Source organism: Canis lupus, chromosome 26, assembly GCF_048164855.1.
Source record: "Canis lupus baileyi chromosome 26, mCanLup2.hap1, whole genome shotgun sequence".
NCBI classification, from domain to species: Eukaryota; Metazoa; Chordata; class Mammalia; order Carnivora; family Canidae; genus Canis; species Canis lupus.
In genome coordinates, this window is record NC_132863.1 from 20204383 (window position 1) to 20222939 (window position 18557).

The 18557-nt window shown below is 59.4% G+C and overlaps 1 protein-coding gene and 1 long non-coding RNA gene across 9 annotated transcripts; one reads left to right on the forward strand and one right to left on the reverse strand.

Moving 5' to 3' along the window:
- The first annotated feature begins 6106 nt into the window (after positions 1-6106).
- On the forward strand, positions 6107-17341 carry SLC4A11 (solute carrier family 4 member 11). Of its 8 annotated transcripts, none has more exons than XM_072800244.1 (20): positions 6107-6210; positions 8004-8051; positions 10235-10387; positions 10510-10559; positions 10853-11084; positions 11168-11249; positions 11425-11548; positions 13338-13553; positions 13637-13730; positions 13840-13965; positions 14042-14155; positions 14247-14379; positions 14640-14713; positions 15064-15382; positions 15459-15565; positions 15653-15821; positions 15919-16092; positions 16280-16475; positions 16561-16730; positions 16892-17341. In XM_072800244.1, exons 2-20 carry the CDS (start codon positions 8021-8023, stop codon positions 16953-16955), a joined length of 2628 nt encoding a protein of 875 aa, XP_072656345.1. In that variant the 5' UTR covers positions 6107-6210; positions 8004-8020; the 3' UTR covers positions 16956-17341. The 8 variants fall into 8 exon arrangements, with proteins under 8 accessions (XP_072656345.1, XP_072656349.1, XP_072656344.1 ...); XM_072800243.1 differs by lacking the exon at positions 6107-6210 and adding an exon at positions 6331-6480; XM_072800246.1 differs by lacking the exon at positions 6107-6210 and adding an exon at positions 6332-6480 and having other exon boundaries at positions 15127-15382.
- LOC140618181 (uncharacterized) lies at positions 13110-18464 on the reverse strand. Its single transcript, XR_012018373.1, has 2 exons — positions 14850-18464; positions 13110-14410 (listed from the first exon to the last, which is right to left on the reverse strand). It is a non-coding gene; the product is annotated as an uncharacterized lncRNA (long non-coding RNA).
- Positions 18465-18557: the final 93 nt, after the last annotated feature.

The window sequence follows — 18557 nt, forward strand, 5'->3', positions numbered from 1 at the left end:
AACCACCAGGGTTTCGGGATGACCCTCAGAGTCGTCAGGGAGATGGGGGAAACAGTACATGTGTGTGTGTGTGGGGGGGGGGGTGCTCCTGGACGGGATGATCTTTGAGGGCCAAGAAGACTCAGAGGCCAGGAAGCCTGGAACTGGGAAGGGGGCCTGTCCCCACTTGATGGGAAGTTACTTGGAGCAGAGGGTCTCAGGTGGAGCTGCGGAGTATCACAGAGCCCTCTTGGGAAGCACGAGAAATAGTTATGTATTCATTTCTATCACACAGTCTAGGAAACAGTCATGCCCAAAGGAAACATGGCAATATGCCCCACTGCCAGCCCATGATGGAAAGGGCATGGCTCCGTTGCTGTAAGAAGAGTCTAGGGTGGTCCCAGCTTCAAGCTGGCCTTAGGCACTCAGATGTCATCAGAGCCTCTCTCCATACTTGGTGGCCTTACCCCCTCCCCGCCCCCCCAGCAGTGAGCTTCCTTTATGCAACCAGCAGCTCCAACACCCTAAAGGGAAGACCCAGCCTCCTCCAGAGGCAGCACCAAAGTCTGGGATCACATTCCCATCCCTGAACCAGTCACAATGGTCAGGAATATTCTGACTGGCCTGACCATGGGTCACTGTGCACTTCCAAGGGCTCCCAATATCAGGCCCACTGGGGAATCTCAGGCCCTCAAAACAGGCCTTGCTCCCTAGACCCGCATAGCAGGCTGTTTCTGAGCTTCTCTGTTAAAATCAAATACATACTTGATTTTTTAAATTTTGCTTTCTGCTAGTCTTTTCTAGTACAAATGATAGCAAGCACAAAGTTGTCCTCTTGTGGTGGTAGTGATTTTTAACCAAAGGGAAAAAATATTTTCATCAAAAACATTCTTTGCAATAGGACCATTTCCCCCTGCAAACTGAGAAAAGACCACCATTGTGTGGTTTTCTAGTGCCTTAGCATACTCAGGGACACCGATGTTCCACAGGAACATGTTTTGAGAATCTTTTTTTTTTTTTTCCTCTAAATAATAGGGACGCCTGGGTGGCTCAGTGGTTGAGTGTCTGCCTTCGGTTCAGGTCATGATCCGAGGGTCCTGGAATCGAGTCCTGCATCAGGCTCCCCGCAGGGAGCCTGCTTCTCCCTCTGCCTGTGTCTCTGCCGCTCTCTCTCTCTGTCTCTGCCGCTCTCTCTCTCTCTGTCTCTCATGAATAACTAATATCTTGAAAGAAAAGAAAAAAGGAAAAGGAAAGAAAGAGAAAGAAGAAAAGAAGGAAGAAGAAAGAAAGGGAAAAAAAAAAGAAAAAGAAGAGGAAAGAAAGATCATATAGACTGTAATGTGGGGGTGGACCCATTGCTCCACACTGCCGGGGATGAGAAGAGGACTAACTGGAGAGTGATTCCGAAGGAACAATTGACAAGTCAAAATGATTAACTAGACGGGAATGAGGGGGTGACCTCCAGGTAGAAGTGGAAAAAAACCAAAGTGGAAAAAAACCCAATGTTGTGAAACACTTCCAAAAACTTTTTTTATTATCCAAAAATTTGGAGAAAAATAAATTTATCCACAAATTATTCCTGTTTTCCCCAGGCTTCTGAAGTGCTAAAGTGACCAGCCAAAATAATTTGGTAAAAGGGATCAGGGTCAATACATTTTATGTCAAACTAATAAATGACTATAAATCTGTTTTTAAAAGCTGCTATTCAGGGATGCCTGGGTGGCTCAATGGTTGAGCGTCTGCCTTCGGCTCAGGGAGTGATCCTGGAGTCCTGGGATCGAGTCTCACGTTGGGCTCCCTGCATGGAGTCTGCTTGTATCTCTGCCTCTCTTTCTCTGTGTCTCTCATGAATAAGTCTTTAAAATAAATTTAAAAAGCTGCTAATCAAATAAAATGTATGTGTCCATTTTAGCCTACAATTACTACTGTTTTTACCATATCAATAAAGAGGTGTTTTTGTTTTTTTTTTCTCTCTCTCTCTCACATGGCTGCAAATCTTTAAGAAACTTTTTATACATATTTACTCAGAAGTTTCATGCCTGGGAACTCCTGGGTGGCTCATCGGTTGAGCGCCTGCCTTAGGCCCAGGGCGTGATCCTGGAGTCCCAGGATCGAGTCCCGCATCAGGCTCCCGGCATGGAGCCTGCTTGTCTCTCTGCCTATGTCTCTGCCGCTCTCTCTCTCTCTCTCTCTCTCTCTCATGAATAAATAAATAAAATCTTAAAAAAAAAGTTTCATGCCTGGATGAATGTACAATAGCAAAATAAGGACAACAGGAAGAGGAAAGATGATTTGATAACCAAGACTTCATGGAATTTTCTAGCTAAAAAGACTCCATTTCAACCTCTAGATTGTGACTGTAAGTTAATGGGGTCAGGGGTGGCTCAAAGAGCTGTCCTGCTAAGGGGAAGAGGTCCTTGTTGGCCTCCACAGGGCTTCTTGCCCTCCTGCCTGCCCTCATAGGAGCTTAGATCTTTCAGTATGGATAGAGAGCAACAGGGAGAGGGTTTAATGCTGTATTAGCTGAGCACTAAAAGGTCTCCCTCCACCCACTGCCCATGGGGCTTGGAGATGCCCACAGGAGAGGAGCTGGGTGGAGACTAGGTTCCTTCCCCCAGGCCACCAGCATCAGCAAGGGATAATGTGGGAACAACATCCCTCTTCCCAGGATTGTGAGGGGCTAGGAAGGCTGGTCAGGGCAGCAGGAACCCCAAGAGGCTTGTAAAACCCCAAATGACTCAAGGGAAGCCTGATGTCTGCAAGGTGTGGGGAGCCACACTTGCCAAAGGTCCAAGGAAGGGGAAAGCGGGGGGATGGGGGGACCAGAAGTAGAAATAAAAGGTTTTGGTGCCCTGACTGAGGGGTCTGGGGTGAGAGGAAGGGAGCCATCAGGAATCAGGGCTATCCGGCTGGCCCCCTATTACATGCAGCTGGAAAACTAGAGCAGGGTGGAGGATGGAAGGCTGCGCTGGCTTGAGAACTGGGGAGCTATAGGTGGAGACATGGCACAGGTTTACCGAGCACCTCCTCCACTGCGTGCTATGCTGGGGGAAGGCAACACAGCCTTGCTCTCAGGGAGCTTCCCGTCTAGCCGGGGAGATGGGGCCCTGGCAGGAAAGTGGGAAGCGATGGAGAAGGATGTGCTGGAGTTAGGGGCCATGGGGGTGTGTGAGGAAAGGAAACGGGAACCACTCTAGGTGATACGAGCAGGGAAGGCCCCCAAGAGCCGAAGCACGAAAGGAGCGGTGGTAAGGGCTCCAGACACACCCTCCAGGCACCCAGAGGATCAGGGCCCTGAGGCAGGCCTAGAGCTGGTTGTGCTGAAGGAAGAGCTGGCAGCCAGTGTGGCAGAAGCGGTGCTCCCCAGGGAGCAGGAGGTACAGGATGAGGTGGGAAATGGGCCCGGGGCCACGTTGTACCGCACCCCCTATGCCACACCCCTAGGCCTACAGTAGGGAGACTGCTTCGCTGTATTTATTCAGTTTTTATTTTCCTAACCACCATGAGAAGCCATTGTTGGTGGAGGATGGGTAGGGGTGGGGGCAAGTCAAAAGGCCAGATGGTGGACGGGGCTGGAGGTGACAGTGGGCAGGACTGTGCTCTGTTCTGAAGGTAAACCCCACAAAATTTGCTCATGGATCAGACGTGGATGCCCAGGTCCAGAGCAGCCAGGTGGATGGTGGACTTGGAAGCTCTGTTTGGCCTGGGTTCCCTCAGAATTGCCTAGTAGCCATCCAGGCTGGAGGGACAGAGGAAGTACTTGTGGTGCCTTGAAGGCAGGAGCTCAGTGACAGGACTCATGAAATCTGAAGGTTGGCTGTGGCCAGTCTGGTCGAGAGCCACGGAGCCAGGGGAAGCTCTCCCGTGCTAGAGCTCCGTCCAGGAGGAGAGAGAGGAGGAGGGATGGATGGCATTGGGTCCTGCTGGGGGAGGAGGGAGAGCTGAGGCAGCTCCAGTGCAGGAGTGAGGACCAGAGCCCTATGAGGGGGTGGAAGAGAAGTAAGGAGACAGCACGAAGACAGAAGAGCAGAGATAACTCTGGAGAAATGTGCTCTGTGAAGCACAGCTGAGGAATCGGATGGTACCTGGAAGGGGAAGGGTGTCCAAGGGAGTGGTTTTGGTTTTGTGCTTTTATTTTTCTTAAAGATTTTATTTTTAAGTAATCTCTACACCCAACGTGGGGCTCGAACTCACATCCCTGAGATTGAGAGTTGCATGCTGCATGGCCTGAGCCAGCCTCGTGCCCCTGTCTTGTTTTGTATTTTTGAATGAGATGCGATAGTTACTTCTCACTCCAGATTCCACAATCTATAGGCCCAATCTATAGTGGAAACTCCTTTGCAAAGCCATTAAGTGCCCTGTGGAACCCAGCACTCAGGAAAGTCTAAGACCCCAAGGGAGGGGATGAGAGGAAGTGTGTGTGCCTATATTTGGATCCCTAACTCCCTGCCCCTGTAAGGACCCAAGGGGGCACAGGTGCTGACAGCCAAGGCAGCCCAGCCTCTGATCCACCAAAGTAGTGGGTGGGAGATCCAAAGGCAACAGCTTCTCATGTTGAGAGGCTGGGGGATCTACAGGGGTTCTGGGGCTCTCTCCAGAGCAACTAGGGGGACGGGACCTGCAGGCACAGAGGGCAGGAAGCAGAGAAGGCTCAGTGGCAGTTCAGAGTCAGGTCCATCCACCACTGGGTGAACTGGTAGCTGGGGACTCCTGTTTCCTCAGTGAGCTAATGGTGAGGTCCCAAATGAGGGGTGAGGCTGCCCCCCCCCCCCCCAATCCAGAGTGGCTCCCTGGAAGAGAGTTGGAAGGTCTGGGTATTTGAGAGCTGCTGCTGACTCAGGCAGACAGAGGCAGAAGCCTAGGCATTCCCAGAAGGGAGAGGCTGGGGGCAAAACAGGTGGTTTTTCAGGGGTCCAGCCCTGGTACCCACCCACCCCATCCAACCTTGCTTCTTCCTTGGCTGTCATTCTGTCTCCACCCCCCCACCCCGGACGACTCTGGAAGTCTGTGCAATGGTGAGGGTCTAGCTACAGGGCGTGGAAAGAAGGTCCCAAGGGTGGAGTACAGGGGTTCCCCAGGAAGATCCTGTGTCTCTCCCGGGCCCTGTGCTCAGCCCCAAGGGAACCTGCGGCCCGCCCCCAGTGAGTCCTCTGCACGTGGTGGCGATCTTCTGGGGCATGTCGCCGGGTACTCCCGGCCATCTGCATTCCGTCCCAGTGCACTGGCTCGCGGGAGGGGTTGGAATGGGTACCGCGGCCCACCGGGTGCGCACGGGGCTCCCCCGACGCGCCAGAAGCGCAAGCCCGCCTTCTGCTGAACCAGACCGCTCTGCCCCCTTCCAGCCTGGGGAACGTGGCTGAGGACTCCTTCCCAGCAGGAGGTTGGGGGGGTCGCTGGCAGCCAGAGTGCGGAGGGCGAGGGGCTGACACTGGTGGGGGGAGCTCCTGAGTCAAACCGGGGCTCAAGGGCCGAGAAGACCCCGAGGGCCAGGCCCGGGGTTCGCGGCGTGGGCTGGATCTGCCCGATCGGTCGCCGGGCACGCCGGCCGGCCCGCGCGTACACCGCCTCCCGACACCAACGCGCGCGTCCACACACACACACACACACACACACACACTCGATCCACAGAAGCCACGCGCCGGCGAACGCGCGTCCCCGGGTCGGGCTCCCCCTGTTCGGGAAGGGAAAGCCGGCGGCAGGCCCACCTCGGGAAGGAAAGCAGCTGCGAGCCAAGCCCGCGACCCAAGAGAGCCGCGGGCGCGCGGAGGCCAGAAGAGAAGCCGCGAGGCGCGCAGGAGCAGCCCCGACGCCGCCCAGCGGGGAGCGCCTCAGGCTCTGCGCGCGAGGGCGTCGCCCCGGGAATGCGCGCCGGCCCGTCTAGTTAGTCCGGGCGTGCTTCCCGGAGGAGGAGGAGGGCTTACCAGCGGGCGGCCGGGATGAATGGGAGGGGCGGGGCAGCTGGCGGGCTAGGCCCTGCCGAGGCGGGGGGCGGGGGGCGCGGGGCGGGGGGCGGGCCACGCGCTTAAAGCCGGCGCCGGGGGAGTCCTCCCGCGACCCGCGGCGGAGGCGCGACTTCGTGGGGGCCCTGGGCCCGTCGAGCTTCCTCCCAGAAACTTCCCGGCCCCGCCCAGCCCCTAATCCGGCGACGCCTGGGCGGGCACGCGGGCTCCTAGGAGCCCGATCTCCGCGTTCTGGCCGCGTCGCCCCGGGCTCCCGGGAGCAGCCAGCCGGGTACGGGCCGGAGCGCGGGCGAGGGCGCGGGCGGGACCCGCCCAGGGCGGCACCGGGGCGGGGCGTCGGGCGGCACTAGGACCCAGGCGCGGCGCGGAGGTGTGTCGCCCGCCCCCGCCGCCCGCCCGCCCGAGACGCCCGGCTCGGGGTCCCGGGGCTCGGGAGTGAGGAGCCCGCAGCCCGGGCGTACGCGCGCGTGTGCATCCGTCCGGCCGATCGCCGGGGCCATGGCCGCGGCCACCCAGCGCATGTTCCACCTCCAGCCGTGCGGTGGGTGCCCGAGCCGGGAGGCGCGGCGGGGACGCGACGGGAGGGCCGTGGTCCTCCGCGACCGACGGGTGCCAGGCGGGGACGCGGGGCCGTCGGAGCACCGGGGGAAAGCGGCCGCCGGCGGCCTGCAGGGCCCCGGGCCGCGGTGGGCGAGGCGCTCGTGGGAGCTTCCCAGGCCTGGGACCGGGTGTGCTTGCGGCGGAGAGACAGCGGGAGCCCGGGGGTGCGCTGCGGGTGGCGGGGCTCGGGGCCTCGTGGACGCTGCGTGCTTGGCTTAATGCTCCGTCGCCGACTTGAAACTCCGTCTGGGAACCGACGAGGTAGCCAGGGGAGGGGTGGGGCGTGCAGGTGGGCGGGACGGGGCTGTGCGGGCCCCCGCGGGTGCGCTGCCGCCTCGCGCCTCGTTCGCCGGGACCGCCGCGCCCCCCGCCCGGGGAGGCCTGCCCGCTCTTCGGGATCCCGGGGCCCCCGGCTGCCCCCTGCGAGGCCGCAGCGGTCTTTACCTCTTGACCTCGCGGCTCTGGCCCCGAGGGCCAGCCGGGGGCTTGTACTGCCGTTTATTTACCTGCACGTGGGGGCCCAGGATGGGAGTGAGGTGTGCACCGGCCCCGCCCTTCCGGACCCTCGGCCCCGCGTCCTCGGCCCATCCCTGCGGCCTCGGGTCTAGCTTCACCGCCCCCGCCCCTCCCTCCTGGATGCAGCTCGGGCTCCGGTCCGCGCGTCGGTTCGCATCCTGCCCCTCCGACCCCCAGGGTCTCCGCGTCTGGAGGCGCTTTCCTCTCGTGCACGCGGCCCCTCCCGTCGCTTCCTTCCTCGCACAGAGCCGCACAAACAGTCGGGACCATCCGGGGCCCCGCGCGGTGAGCGCGCCCGGCGCTCCCCGCCCCCTCCTCCCCGGGGGACCAACGGCTCCGCCTCCCAGGAGGCCTGGGACGCGGGTAGCACCCAGGGGAGGAGGCCGTTGCCAAGTGGGCCCCCTGTGGCCCCGGGCGCGCGCAGTTGGGGGCGACTGCACGTGTGATGGGTGTTGATGGCCCCAGGGACCGATGTGGGAGTGAAAGGCGCGATGTGCCGGCAGGAGGCCCCCCGCCCAGGGCCTGGGCCTGGCCGCGAAACAGCGAGAGAGGGAGGCCAGAGAGACCGGCCACCCCAAGGACAGTGGAGGCACAGGCCCCCTCCCTCCAGCCCTGGCTGCCCGTGCCCAGGAACACAGCCCACCAACCGTGCCAGGGTACTGTGAATGATAGCTCGTGGAGGAAACATGCTGAGGTTTCCCCTGGCCTGGCTCACTCCCTGCGGAGCACACAGGCTGAGGGACAGCAGCCTTGGCTTCCTCTGGCTCCACAGGGGCCCCTGCCTAGGTCTAGCCCCTGCTCCCTTTGGCCTCGGTTGGCCTGTGCTGGGTACCTGGGAAGAGTAAGGAGGAGTCCGCAGGGTTGGTGTAGGGTGGGGAGCAGCTGGCACAGGACGCCGTCCAGGGCTGGTTCGTGTAGCTGGTAACGATTGTTGGGCTTCCCTTACAGAGTACTCGCCTTCCATCATGTCGCAGAATGGATACCTTGAGGATGTAGGTGAGTACCTCTGTGAGGGTGTGTATATAGAGAGCTCCTTGGTCAGGAGTCTCTAGACCTAGTCCCTCCACCTGGTACACAGGGCATTGACTACCCAGCTGTGGTCTTCTGCTGGTGCTGGGATGCCTTTAGATCCTGCCCTCCAGGAGGTCGTGGTAGGGTCAGGGGAGCAGCTGACACCACCTTAGCGGTCATGGACAGGTCTCTCCGGTGGTCCCGGGTGTGTGTGTGGACCATCTGGTGACCTCCCTTGGTTCGCTGTTAGAATGCTCTGGTTACCTGGCCCGCCTTAGGTCGTGTCCTATATGCCCATACCCCTCAGTCCCCACCCAGCCCTCTGAGGCTGCCATCGCCCCTCTAAAGAAATGCAACCTAACAGTTCTGCACTTCAGCTTTCCTGCTTGCTCGAGACCAGCTCCTCCCTTTTCTCCGTGTCTCTGGGTTTTCCTGTGCCCAGACCTGGAGGCTGGCCTGATCATCGCTGGGGTGTTTAGTGGGATGGTGCTTGGACACAGTGGTGATATGCTCTCATCCTCCCCAGGGCCGGGGGACTGTGTGTGCCAGGCTGCTGGCAGGCAGGTTAGGTTATGTGTTGGGCTTATAGGATGGAGGTGGGGATATGGCCTCCTAGGAGCATTGCAGGGACCCAGTAGTGTCAGCTAGGCAGGCCCTAGGTAGAGCCCAGAATAGGGGGAGAAGAGGGCGGTGTGAAGGGAAGTACCCAGGAGTAACAGGGTGCTGGTGGGGGGACAGAAGGAGGCTGGGGAGCCAGGTAGTGTAAGCAAAGCAGGCCTGGGACTGGGGAGGAAGGGGATTTTCATGGACATGAGCTCCATGACAAAAATGGGAAGGACATCTTTTGACTCTGAGCTCAGTGCAGACCTAGCACCTCCTGCCCAAAGGGCTCAGGATGAGCACAGGACACTGAGGGGACAGGGCCTGGGATGTGCAGAGGAAGCCGGCGGGCCAGAGTGGAAGTGAGTCAGGGTGAGTCACTGCCTGGCAGGTGTAGGCGTGCTGCTGACCCTTCCCCGTCCCTGCACAGGTGTTTGTCAGGCACTGGTGGGGTCTGGGCTCTCAGAACCCCCTTCATGGGAGCACTCACAAGTGGTAAACCATAGAGGACCCACAGGAGTCAGGAGGGAGTGCCAGCAGGGCCCTAGGAGGACTTGCCAGAAGAGGAAGCTTCCATGGCACCTCAAAGAAGGCCCTCTGGGGAGGGAAGCCCTCTGCTCAAAGGACAGGCGCTGGCATGCCTGGGTGTTGGCCAGCTGGCCTGAGGAGTGACAGATCAGCCTTGGCGAGTGGGCCTAGGCTTGATGGACCAGGGGTCAGGACAGGGGTAGCACGGCCAGCCCAAACTGTCATCTCAGAGGCCGAGAGGAGCCCAAGCAAGAGCGGAACATTTGCATGTCACCAGGAAGGCTTCCTCTATAGGAGGAGGGGTCCTGGGCTGCGAGCCGTGGTAGGAACTAACCTGCCACCCCTCGAAAGACTCTGCTCTGGAAGGAATCATGCTGTGACACTCCTCATGCCCACCCTTGGGTCTCCCCTGGGGCTCCCCTTATCAGTCCCCGACTGTACCTCTGGCTCGCCTGCTTCCGGGGCCTTGTCAGATGTCTGGACCGAGTCTTTCAGCCTCCATGCCTTGCCCCACATGCCCTCACTGAAAGAAGGCATTCGAAAACCCTGTGCCCCTAAGGTGGGGAGTGGGCTGGATACCACAATGGTTCTGGCTCCCCTTGGGTTCCACCCAGGGAGCCGGGCGTGCCTGGGTCCCATAACTGGGAGTTCTGGGGGGGCAGGGCCAGGTTAACTGTACCACTGCACCACCTACCTGGCCCAGAGTTGCGGCGCCACCGTATGTTTCTGTAGCTGGAGGGTCCCCGTGGGTCAGCGTGCAGGGCCCCGGCTCCTGCAGCTCACGGTTGTTGGAGAAAGCCGTCGGGTGAGGGCTGCCGGCTGGCGGCCGCTGTTCTCCGACGGGGGCCGGGCCGGGACTAGGTGTCTGCCTCCCCCGGCTTGAGGCTTCCTTCCTGGCCGACGAGAGGCCTCCGTCACCACTCCCTGGGACAGCCCAGGGGCCCCTGCTCCGTGGACTGGGACTCCCACCCTCTGGTGTGTAGCACTGACAGCCGGGTCCTCTTCCGGGGGGTCTCTCTCGGTGGTGGCTGGGTCTCTAGGCTACCTCAAGTGTGACATGGATGATGCCTCTGAAACCCGTGAGGAGAGCCTGGGGGATGAGGCCTTCGACACGGTCAACTCCTCCATTGTGTCTGGCGAGAGCGTCCGTTTTTTTGTCAACGTCAACCTCGAGGTGCAGCCCAGCCAGGCTGGTATGGGGGTTGTAGCAGGGACCTGCCTGGGGGAGGGCAGGGGACTGAGGACTGGGCCCCGCTCCACCTAGAGAGGCCTGGACAGGTGGGGTGGCACCCTGAGCCCTCCTGCTTTCCTCTAGCTGAGAGTGACTCGCCTGGCGGCTGTGGGCTCCTACACACCTCCCGCAAGGTGAGCGGCCCTTCAAGGACAGGAGACGCTTGGTCCTGGGCCACTAATTGGGGGGAGGGGGGTGGCTGCTTCCCTGGGATAGCTCCCGCTGCCCCCACTCACACCAAACAGGTGTTCCACGCCAGCCCTTGACCTGGCCTTGGGCCAGCCAGGCTGGGCCCTCCCTCTTGGAGGGGGTGTTGGTGCCAGTGGGCAGAGGCAGCCGGGGATCCCCCCGTGGAGGAGGGGCCCAGGTCACGGCCACAGATCTCACTCATGGGCCTGCGTGATTCTGTGCGCGGGGGTCCCCGCAGTACCTGAAGTTAAAGAACTTTGAGTTGGAGATACGTGCACACCGGGACCTGGATGGCTTCCTGGCTCGGGCCAGCATCATCCTGAATGAGACGGCCACCTCGCTGGATGACGTGCTGCGGGCCATGCTCTGCCGCTTGGCCCACGACCCCAACAACACCGAGCCTGACTGCAACGTGGACCTGTTTATGGCCATGCTTTTCACCGATGCCGGGGCCCCCACGGAGGGGAAAGGTCTGACCTGGCTCCACGGTGGGGCACGGGAGGACAGGGAGGTGGGCCAGCAGCTCCTCTGACCCCCCTCCCTCTGTCCTCAGCCCACTTGCTATCAGATACCATCCAAGGAGTCACTGCCACGGTCACAGGGGTGCAATACCAGCAGTCGTGGATCTGCATCATGTGAGTGGTCAGCCTGGCCCACCCAGTTTGGGGGTGGAGAGCATGAGCACTCTATTCTGTTTGGTCTTCTTCGCTCCCTAAGAGGTCACGGGGCGGGGGGGTCAGTTTGGGGTCCTGGGGTGTGGGGGAGCCCAGCTCCCAGGGTGGCAACTGTGTGCCCTCCTGCCCCCGGCAGCTGTACCTCCAAGGCCCTGCTGAAGCGGCACGTGTGCATCAGCCGCCTGGTTCGCCCACAGAACTGGGGGGAAAACTCATGTGAGGTGCGGTTTGTCATCCTGGTGCTGGCTCCACCGAAGATGGTGAGTAGGGGCCTGCAGGGGTCTCTGTTTCCAGAGAAGGAAGGTTCCAGGGAACTTGGCCCTCCCTCTTCCTGGGGGCATCTCTCTCATGTCCCAGAGGCCCCCATAGACTACTAGGCCCCTGCAGGCCTCATGCTCACACTGTCCTTCCTCTCTACCCTGTTGGGTCTCCCCAAAGCCAACTTGCGTCCTCATCAAGCCCTCATTTCCCTAGTCATTGCCCAGAAAGTTGTATTTCCCTCTCGGCTGAAAAGAGATAACTTGTTAAGATTATTATTTTTTCAAAAGATTTTATTTATTATTCGTGAGAGACACAGAGAGAGAGGCAGAGACAGAGGCAGAGGGAGAAGCAGGCACCATGCAGGGAGCTCGATGTGGAACTTGATCCCGGGATTTTAAAATGTCCTGACCCAAGACAGATGCTCAACTGCTGAGCCACTCAGGGATCCCACTTCTTAAGACTAGTATTAGTCAAACGTGGGGGCTTTTCATCAGCCTGCCCGGACCCTGATCCTCCTTCCACTTGGCTGGCTTTATGACTTGCTGGCCAAGAATCCCCACTTCTGCCCGGGTCCCACACCCCCTGGTCAGGCGTCTGGCTTTTGTGGTAGTTCAAACTGATATAGTCTGGGGAGCCTTATTTGAGGGAAAATCATAAACAGAAAATGGTTAGGGTGGGGCACCTGGGTGGCTCAGTGGTTGAGCATTTGCCTTTGGCTCAGGGCGTGACCCAGGGGTCCTGGGATCGAGTCCCTCCTCGGGCTCCCTGCAGGGAGCCTGCTTCTCCCTCTGCCTGTATCTGCCTCTCTCTGTGTCTCTCATGAATAAAAACAATCTTTAAAAAAGAAAAGAAAGAAGGAAAGAAAGGAAAGAAAGAAAATGGTTAGAGCCCCTCTCCAGGGGCTTAACTTCCACTAGCTTCTTGATCCTGCCCAGGCCTCTGATACAGGCTAAAGCTTCGCACGGGCTTCAACAGGTTTTCTCTTAGGCAAAGTGGGCACCGAGGGGAATGCCCTCCGGGGACTTCATAGATGTGCTGTGAACCTCCCCGAGTGCTGCAGTGCTGGGGAGAGGGAAAGGGCATTTAGGGAAGTGGGCAGCACATGGGTCAGAGGGAGTGACAGCTGGTGAGGTGGATAGGGAAGTGGAAGGGGCAGTAGCCCGGGGGGCTGAGTAGCTACACTGTGCCTTGTGACGGGCCAACCAGCCCAGCACCTGGCTCCTGCGGAAAATGAGCCTGACTGAGCTGACAGGAAAGCCAGGTGTGGGTGGGCCCAGCCCTGTGACTGCGGCTTCAGGCAACACCTAGGGGCGGACACTGCTCCCAGAGGACAGGTTGCTGTGGGGGAGGCTGGGCCCTGGGTTCACAGAGGGGACTTTGGTCAGGCAGGAGAGAGCAGGCTTGACAGGCCTGGAATCCCCCTGAAAAAATCAAATCAACCAGCAGACACTACAAATACCACTAGTCAAGTGGAGCTGGGTAAACATTTTTCTCCATCACTGTGATCTCTATCCACGATTATACATATTTGTGTTCCTCGGGACCATACCCATACCTCAGTTTCTGGGCACATGAGTTTATTAAGGAAATTTGGGGGCTCTAGTGATCTGCCAACCTGGTGGAAATCACTGCAGACTCCACTGATGCTTGAACTTTGAGACAAAACTTGCTGCCAGCTCATATGGGGGCACCTGCGTGTGCTCAGGCCTGTCAGTGACGTCCGGGGCCGGGGAGGGGTGCCCTCCACTGTCCAGGAGCTCCAGGTGGGATTCTGTCTCCTGCCCCCAGAAAAGCACCAAGACAGCCACAGAGGTGGGGCGCACGTTCGCCACCATGTTCTTGGACATCACTTTCCGCCAGAAGCTCCTGAACACCCGCACGGAGGAAGAATTCAAGGAGGCTCTGGTCCATCAGAGGCAGCTGCTCACCATGGTGAGCCAGTATCCGACCCTGGGCCCAAAGGGCTACAACATGAACTCCATCTGTGTGCACAGATCCCCGCAGGTACTGGGAGAGGCGGCCTGGGCAGGGGTGTGGGGCCTGGGCCGCGGACCTCCCAGCTGACAGACATCTGTCCTCTTCCCTAGCCCCTGAAGCACAAGGACTTCCTCCCTGTGGGGAAGGGCATCCGGGAGGATATCGCTCGCAGGTTCCCCGTATACCCACTGGACTTCACAGACGGTACGTGGCCCCGTGGTCCCCATCAGAGCTCAGCCGTGGCTCAGGTCCCTGGATGACACACGCGCCTGCCCTGCAGCCCCAGCACACTTTCCGTCCTGTCCTGTCCTAGGCATTATCGGGAAGAACAAGGCTGTGGGCAAATACATCACCACCACCCTGTTCCTTTACTTCGCCTGCCTGCTGCCCACCATCGCTTTTGGGTCCCTCAACGATGAGAACACAAACGGGGCCATCGGTGAGGGGCGGGAGGCTGTGGGGGTGTGGGGGGAGCCCCGAGGCTGCAGTGTCCCCCTGACTCCCCACTGGCGCAGATGTGCAGAAGACCATAGCGGGGCAGAGCATCGGAGGCCTCCTATACGCCCTCTTCTCTGGGCAGCCGCTGGTGGTGCTGCTGACCACCGCGCCCCTGGCTCTCTACATCCAAGGTGCGGTGGCACTTGGGGCGGCGGGGAGGTGGCTCCCGAGGTCCCTGGTCCCAGCACGCCCTGACCAGCCCCCTTGTCCTGCTGCCTGCAGTAATTTGTGGCATCTGTGACGACTACAATCTGGACTTCAACACCTTCTACGCGTGGACGGGCCTGTGGAACAGTTTCTTTCTCGTGCTTTATGCCATCTTCAACCTCAGTCTGATCATGCAGCTCTTCAAGAGGTGACTGGGCTTTCCCCGAGCTGTTGGGATCCTGGAGCGGGAGGGAGACCAAGGCCGGGGATCTGGATCAGCCCCCATGCCACCCGCCGAGGTCCTGTGCCCCCACTATATCACTGCCCCAGAGAAGCGAGGGACCCTGGCTTTCATGGCAGGAGGAGGTGGGAGGCTGTGTAGAGCCTCAGGGAAGCCTCCCCCTCCTCCTGGCTCCCTGACAAACCCTCCCCCCCGCCATTTGATGAAGCATTACACTTCCACGGCAGGTCGACAGAAGAGATAATTGCCTTGTTCATTTCCATCACATTCATGCTGGATGCTGTCAAGGGCATGGTCAAAAGTGAGTGTCTAGCTGGTGGCTGCCTGCTGCCAGGGAAACGGAGCTGAGCTGGGGGACTTGGGCCTGTGGCCAGAGCAGCCCAGCAGCACGCAAGCTACGACTACTTCCATGGTCCAGGGTGCTCTCGGGAGCTTACCGGCAGAGAGCAGCAGTGTCATGGGCTGGAGGGTGACGGGGCTGCCTCAGGTAGGATCAGAGGAATGAGGCCAGGTGTGAGGCACTGTCAGAGATGGGGGGGGGGGGGGTGGACAGGCAGGTCAGTGGGGTCCTCTTGGCTGACAGAGGCAGCTCCCTCCCCTTCCCCCCAGAAGCCCTTTCTTCCCACAGGGCCCCTTCTCTCCCACATCCAGGAGGAAGCTGGGCCTCAGCCCCCAGAGCCCAGATGGCTGAGGCCTGGTGGCCTGTATCCACAGTCTTCCAGAAGTACTACTATGACAACTTTGGAGACAACACAGACAGCACTTCCTTGGTGAGCCTGCTGGGCCTCAGCACCAGCCTCAACACAACCCTCCACACTGCCCTCAACACCAGCCTCCTCACCAGCCCACCAGAGCTGACCTCCACGGGCCGCCACGCTGAGCACCCAGGCCGGGAGACCGCTGTGCTCAGCCTCCTCATCATGCTGGGCACGCTGTGGCTGAGCTACACCCTCTACCAGTTCAAAAAGAGGTGAAGGGGGTCTAGGAGTGATGGGAAGGAAGCACAAGCCCCTGGGCCACACTGACACACCCACCTGTGTCCCCAGCCCCTACCTACACCCCTGCATGCGGGAGATCCTGTCAGACTGTGCCTTGCCCATCTCGGTGCTCACCTTCTCCCTCATCTGCTCCTACGGCTTCCGGGAAATTAAGAGTGAGTCGGGATCAAGCAGGGGGTGCAGTGGGGTGGGATTGCCCTTGGGAACTGCAGGCTTGAGCAGGGGCCTATACTCTGCTGCAGTGAGCCAGTTCCGCTACAACCCCAGCAAGAGCCTCTTTGATGTAGCCGAGATGCACTCCCTGTCCCTGGGGGCCATCGCCAGCGCCATGGGCCTGGGCTTCCTGCTCTCCTTGCTCTTCTTCATTGAGCAGAACTTGGTGGCTGCCCTGGCTAACGCCCCAGAGAACAGGTTCGCAGGGCCGGGGTGGGGCGGTGAGAGGGGAGTGTGCAGCCGGTCCTCCAAGGGGCCACGGGTGTCCGGCCACATGTGCCCTTGTCTGCTGCAGGTTGGTGAAGGGCACTGCCTACCACTGGGACCTCCTGCTCATCGCCATCATCAACAGTGGGCTGTCTCTGTTTGGGCTGCCCTGGATCCATGCTGCCTACCCCCACTCCCCACTGCACGTGCGGGCACTGGCTTTGGTGGAGGAACGTGTGGAGAATGGACACATTTATGAGACGTGAGTGGTCCCTTGAGATGGGAGGCAAGTCACGTGGACCCTGAGGTTGGGAGGGGGGCGGGGTAGCCCTGGGCCACATGTGACCTCAGAAGGAGTGAAAGAGCCCAGGGAGCAATATGTGGCCTGCGATGGGACCCGGCCCTGTGGACCAGGGCTGGAGGCGATCTGGTGCTCTGGGCCCATGCAGGATTGTGAATGTGAAGGAGACACGGCTGACCTCCCTGGGTGCCAGCATCCTGGTGGGCTTCTCCCTCCTGCTGCTACCCTTTCCGCTGCAGTGGATCCCCAAGCCCGTGCTCTATGGCCTCTTCCTCTACATCGCGCTCACATCCATTGATGGCAACCAGCTCTTTGAACGTGTGGCTCTGCTGCTCAAGGACCAGGTTAGTGTCCTGCCGAGAGGTTGAGAGGTGGGGGGGCTGGGGTGGGTACGGCTCCAGACCCACAGCTGGTCCCTGCCACCTGCAGACCTCGTACCCACCTACCCACTACATCCGGAGAGTGCCCCAGAGGAAGATCCACTACTTCACAGGCCTGCAGGTCCTACAGCTGCTGCTGCTCTGTGCCTTTGGCATGAGCACCCTGCCCTACATGAAGATGATCTTCCCTCTCATCATGATTGCCATGATCCCTATCCGGTACGGGAGGATGGGCAGTGGCAGGAGGGACCCAGCTGGCGGGGAAAGAATGGGTTAGGGCAGGGGCAATGGGGCAGGATGTGCCCAGCCTGGCTCTGCGAGGGGAGCTGGGGCAGATCTGACCCAACGCTCATTTTGGGGTCTGTTCTCCCTCCCCCCAGCTACAACCTGCTGCCCCGAATCATTGAAGCCAAATATCTGGATGCCATGGATGCTGAGCACTAAGGCCCTACCTGGAAGGGCCAGACATATTCTATTCATCTGTCCCCCTGGCTCTTCCCAGGCTGATTCTGGCCATGTGGGGAGAGGTCTGGGTGTCTTTTGGGGTGTTGCTCTCTGCCGCACCCCCTCCCAGCTGCTCCAACAGGCCTAGGGCATCTAGGCATGGGGGAGGGCGGGTTCCCACAGTATGTGCCTATCCCAGTCCCCATTAGCCTTTCACTTGGATCTCTAACACTGCTCAGGACAACTTCTGTCCAGAATGGGACTAAGCAGGACGGATTTTCTTTTGATAAAAGAGTCAGATGTCTGAAAGAGAAACCATTTCCTTGATTGTGTAAGGAACTTGCTGTATGCACACTAGAGAATAAAGCTCCTATTTCTATGCTTCATCTCTGCTGTCCCGTCGTGCCCCAGCCTGAGGGCCACTGGAGAATAACAGTAGAATGTAAAGGGGAGGTAGAATGAAAAAGACCAGTGTTAGTGGAGTGCCACAGGCTGTCACCTCCAACCCCACACAGTGGATATTGGCTTGATGGGGAATGGTGGAAGATCCGGGAGGCCCCAGCGCTGCCATGATGCCAAGAAACTACAGGGGAAGTATTCCAGGAAGTGCAAGGGCCCTGAGGAGAGGGGTTGGGGCCAGTGAGGAGCCACTGCTGGTGAAGAGATAAATGGGGCTGACAGCCCTGGACCTGGGTTCCCAAAGGCAGCAGAAGAACAGCCCAACAGATTGAAAAACAGCCTCATGTAGGTCAGAGCCACCACGGCAACGTATGCCCTGCTAGGTGCTCTGTGCAGGAGGGAGGCACAGGGAAGGGAGCATGGTGGGGGCGATGCAGGGGCTGCACCTTGCACCAGGGCACGGATAGTGGGGGTGAACAGAAGTGGAGGAGTCCAATGGCACGATGTGAGGACTGGTTTGATGGAGGCGAGAAGGTGCCATGTTTCTGGCTTGGTCACTTGGTGATTGGCCAGAGTCCACGGCAGCAGGGAATAGGGATCTGGGACTCAGGAGCACGCCCTGTGCACATCTGGGAGCACCAGCAGTGGTAGAGCAAAGGGCAAACAGGACTTTGGCTTGACAGATACACCACAGACCACGGAAGTAGACGGGGGAAGACATAATAAAAAGACTAATATCTGGATATGCTAGGAATTCCTGCAAGCCAACACATTTAAAAAGACTCCGATTTCAATAGAGGAGGCAAACCTGTGAAGGGGTGGGGCCTAGGGGGCACCCAAACAGTAACAGGGGCAGCAGGAATGCTCAATGCCCTTGGCCATTTGAGGAATGCAGCCCAACAGTGAGATGGCATCTTCCACTTGTAACTGGCAACAACAAGCCTACCAAGTCCAGATGGGTGGCCGAGTGGGAGAGGTGTGTGCCCTGGTGCACAGATGAGGGGTGTAGAGGCTGGTACCCAATCAACATCGCTCATCCTCCCACTGTGCAGCTCTGCTTCCAGGCAGGTGGGTGTGGGGATGAGCATGTTCACAGTGTTCACAGGGATGGGTGGCAGTGCCTGTGGCCTTACCCCACCCATGTGGCACATGATCCTTGGGGGCCTCTCCCCAGTGGCCTGGGTGTTCCCTCCAGGTAAAACC

What these genes read in the sequence shown, in the direction of transcription:
- SLC4A11 (XM_072800240.1), top strand. Translation starts at nt 7,501, where the DNA reads ATGGGTGTTGATGGCCCCAGGGACCGATGTGGGAGTGAAAGGCGCGAT. An exon ending in AGCCCACCAACCGTGCCAGG is followed by an intron (nt 7,712 to 8,003) that starts GTACTGTGAATG and finishes CTTCCCTTACAG; the next exon opens with AGTACTCGCCTTCCATCATG. An exon ending in CTCTGCTGCTCAAGGACCAG is followed by an intron (nt 16,476 to 16,560) that starts GTTAGTGTCCTG and finishes TGCCACCTGCAG; the next exon opens with ACCTCGTACCCACCTACCCA.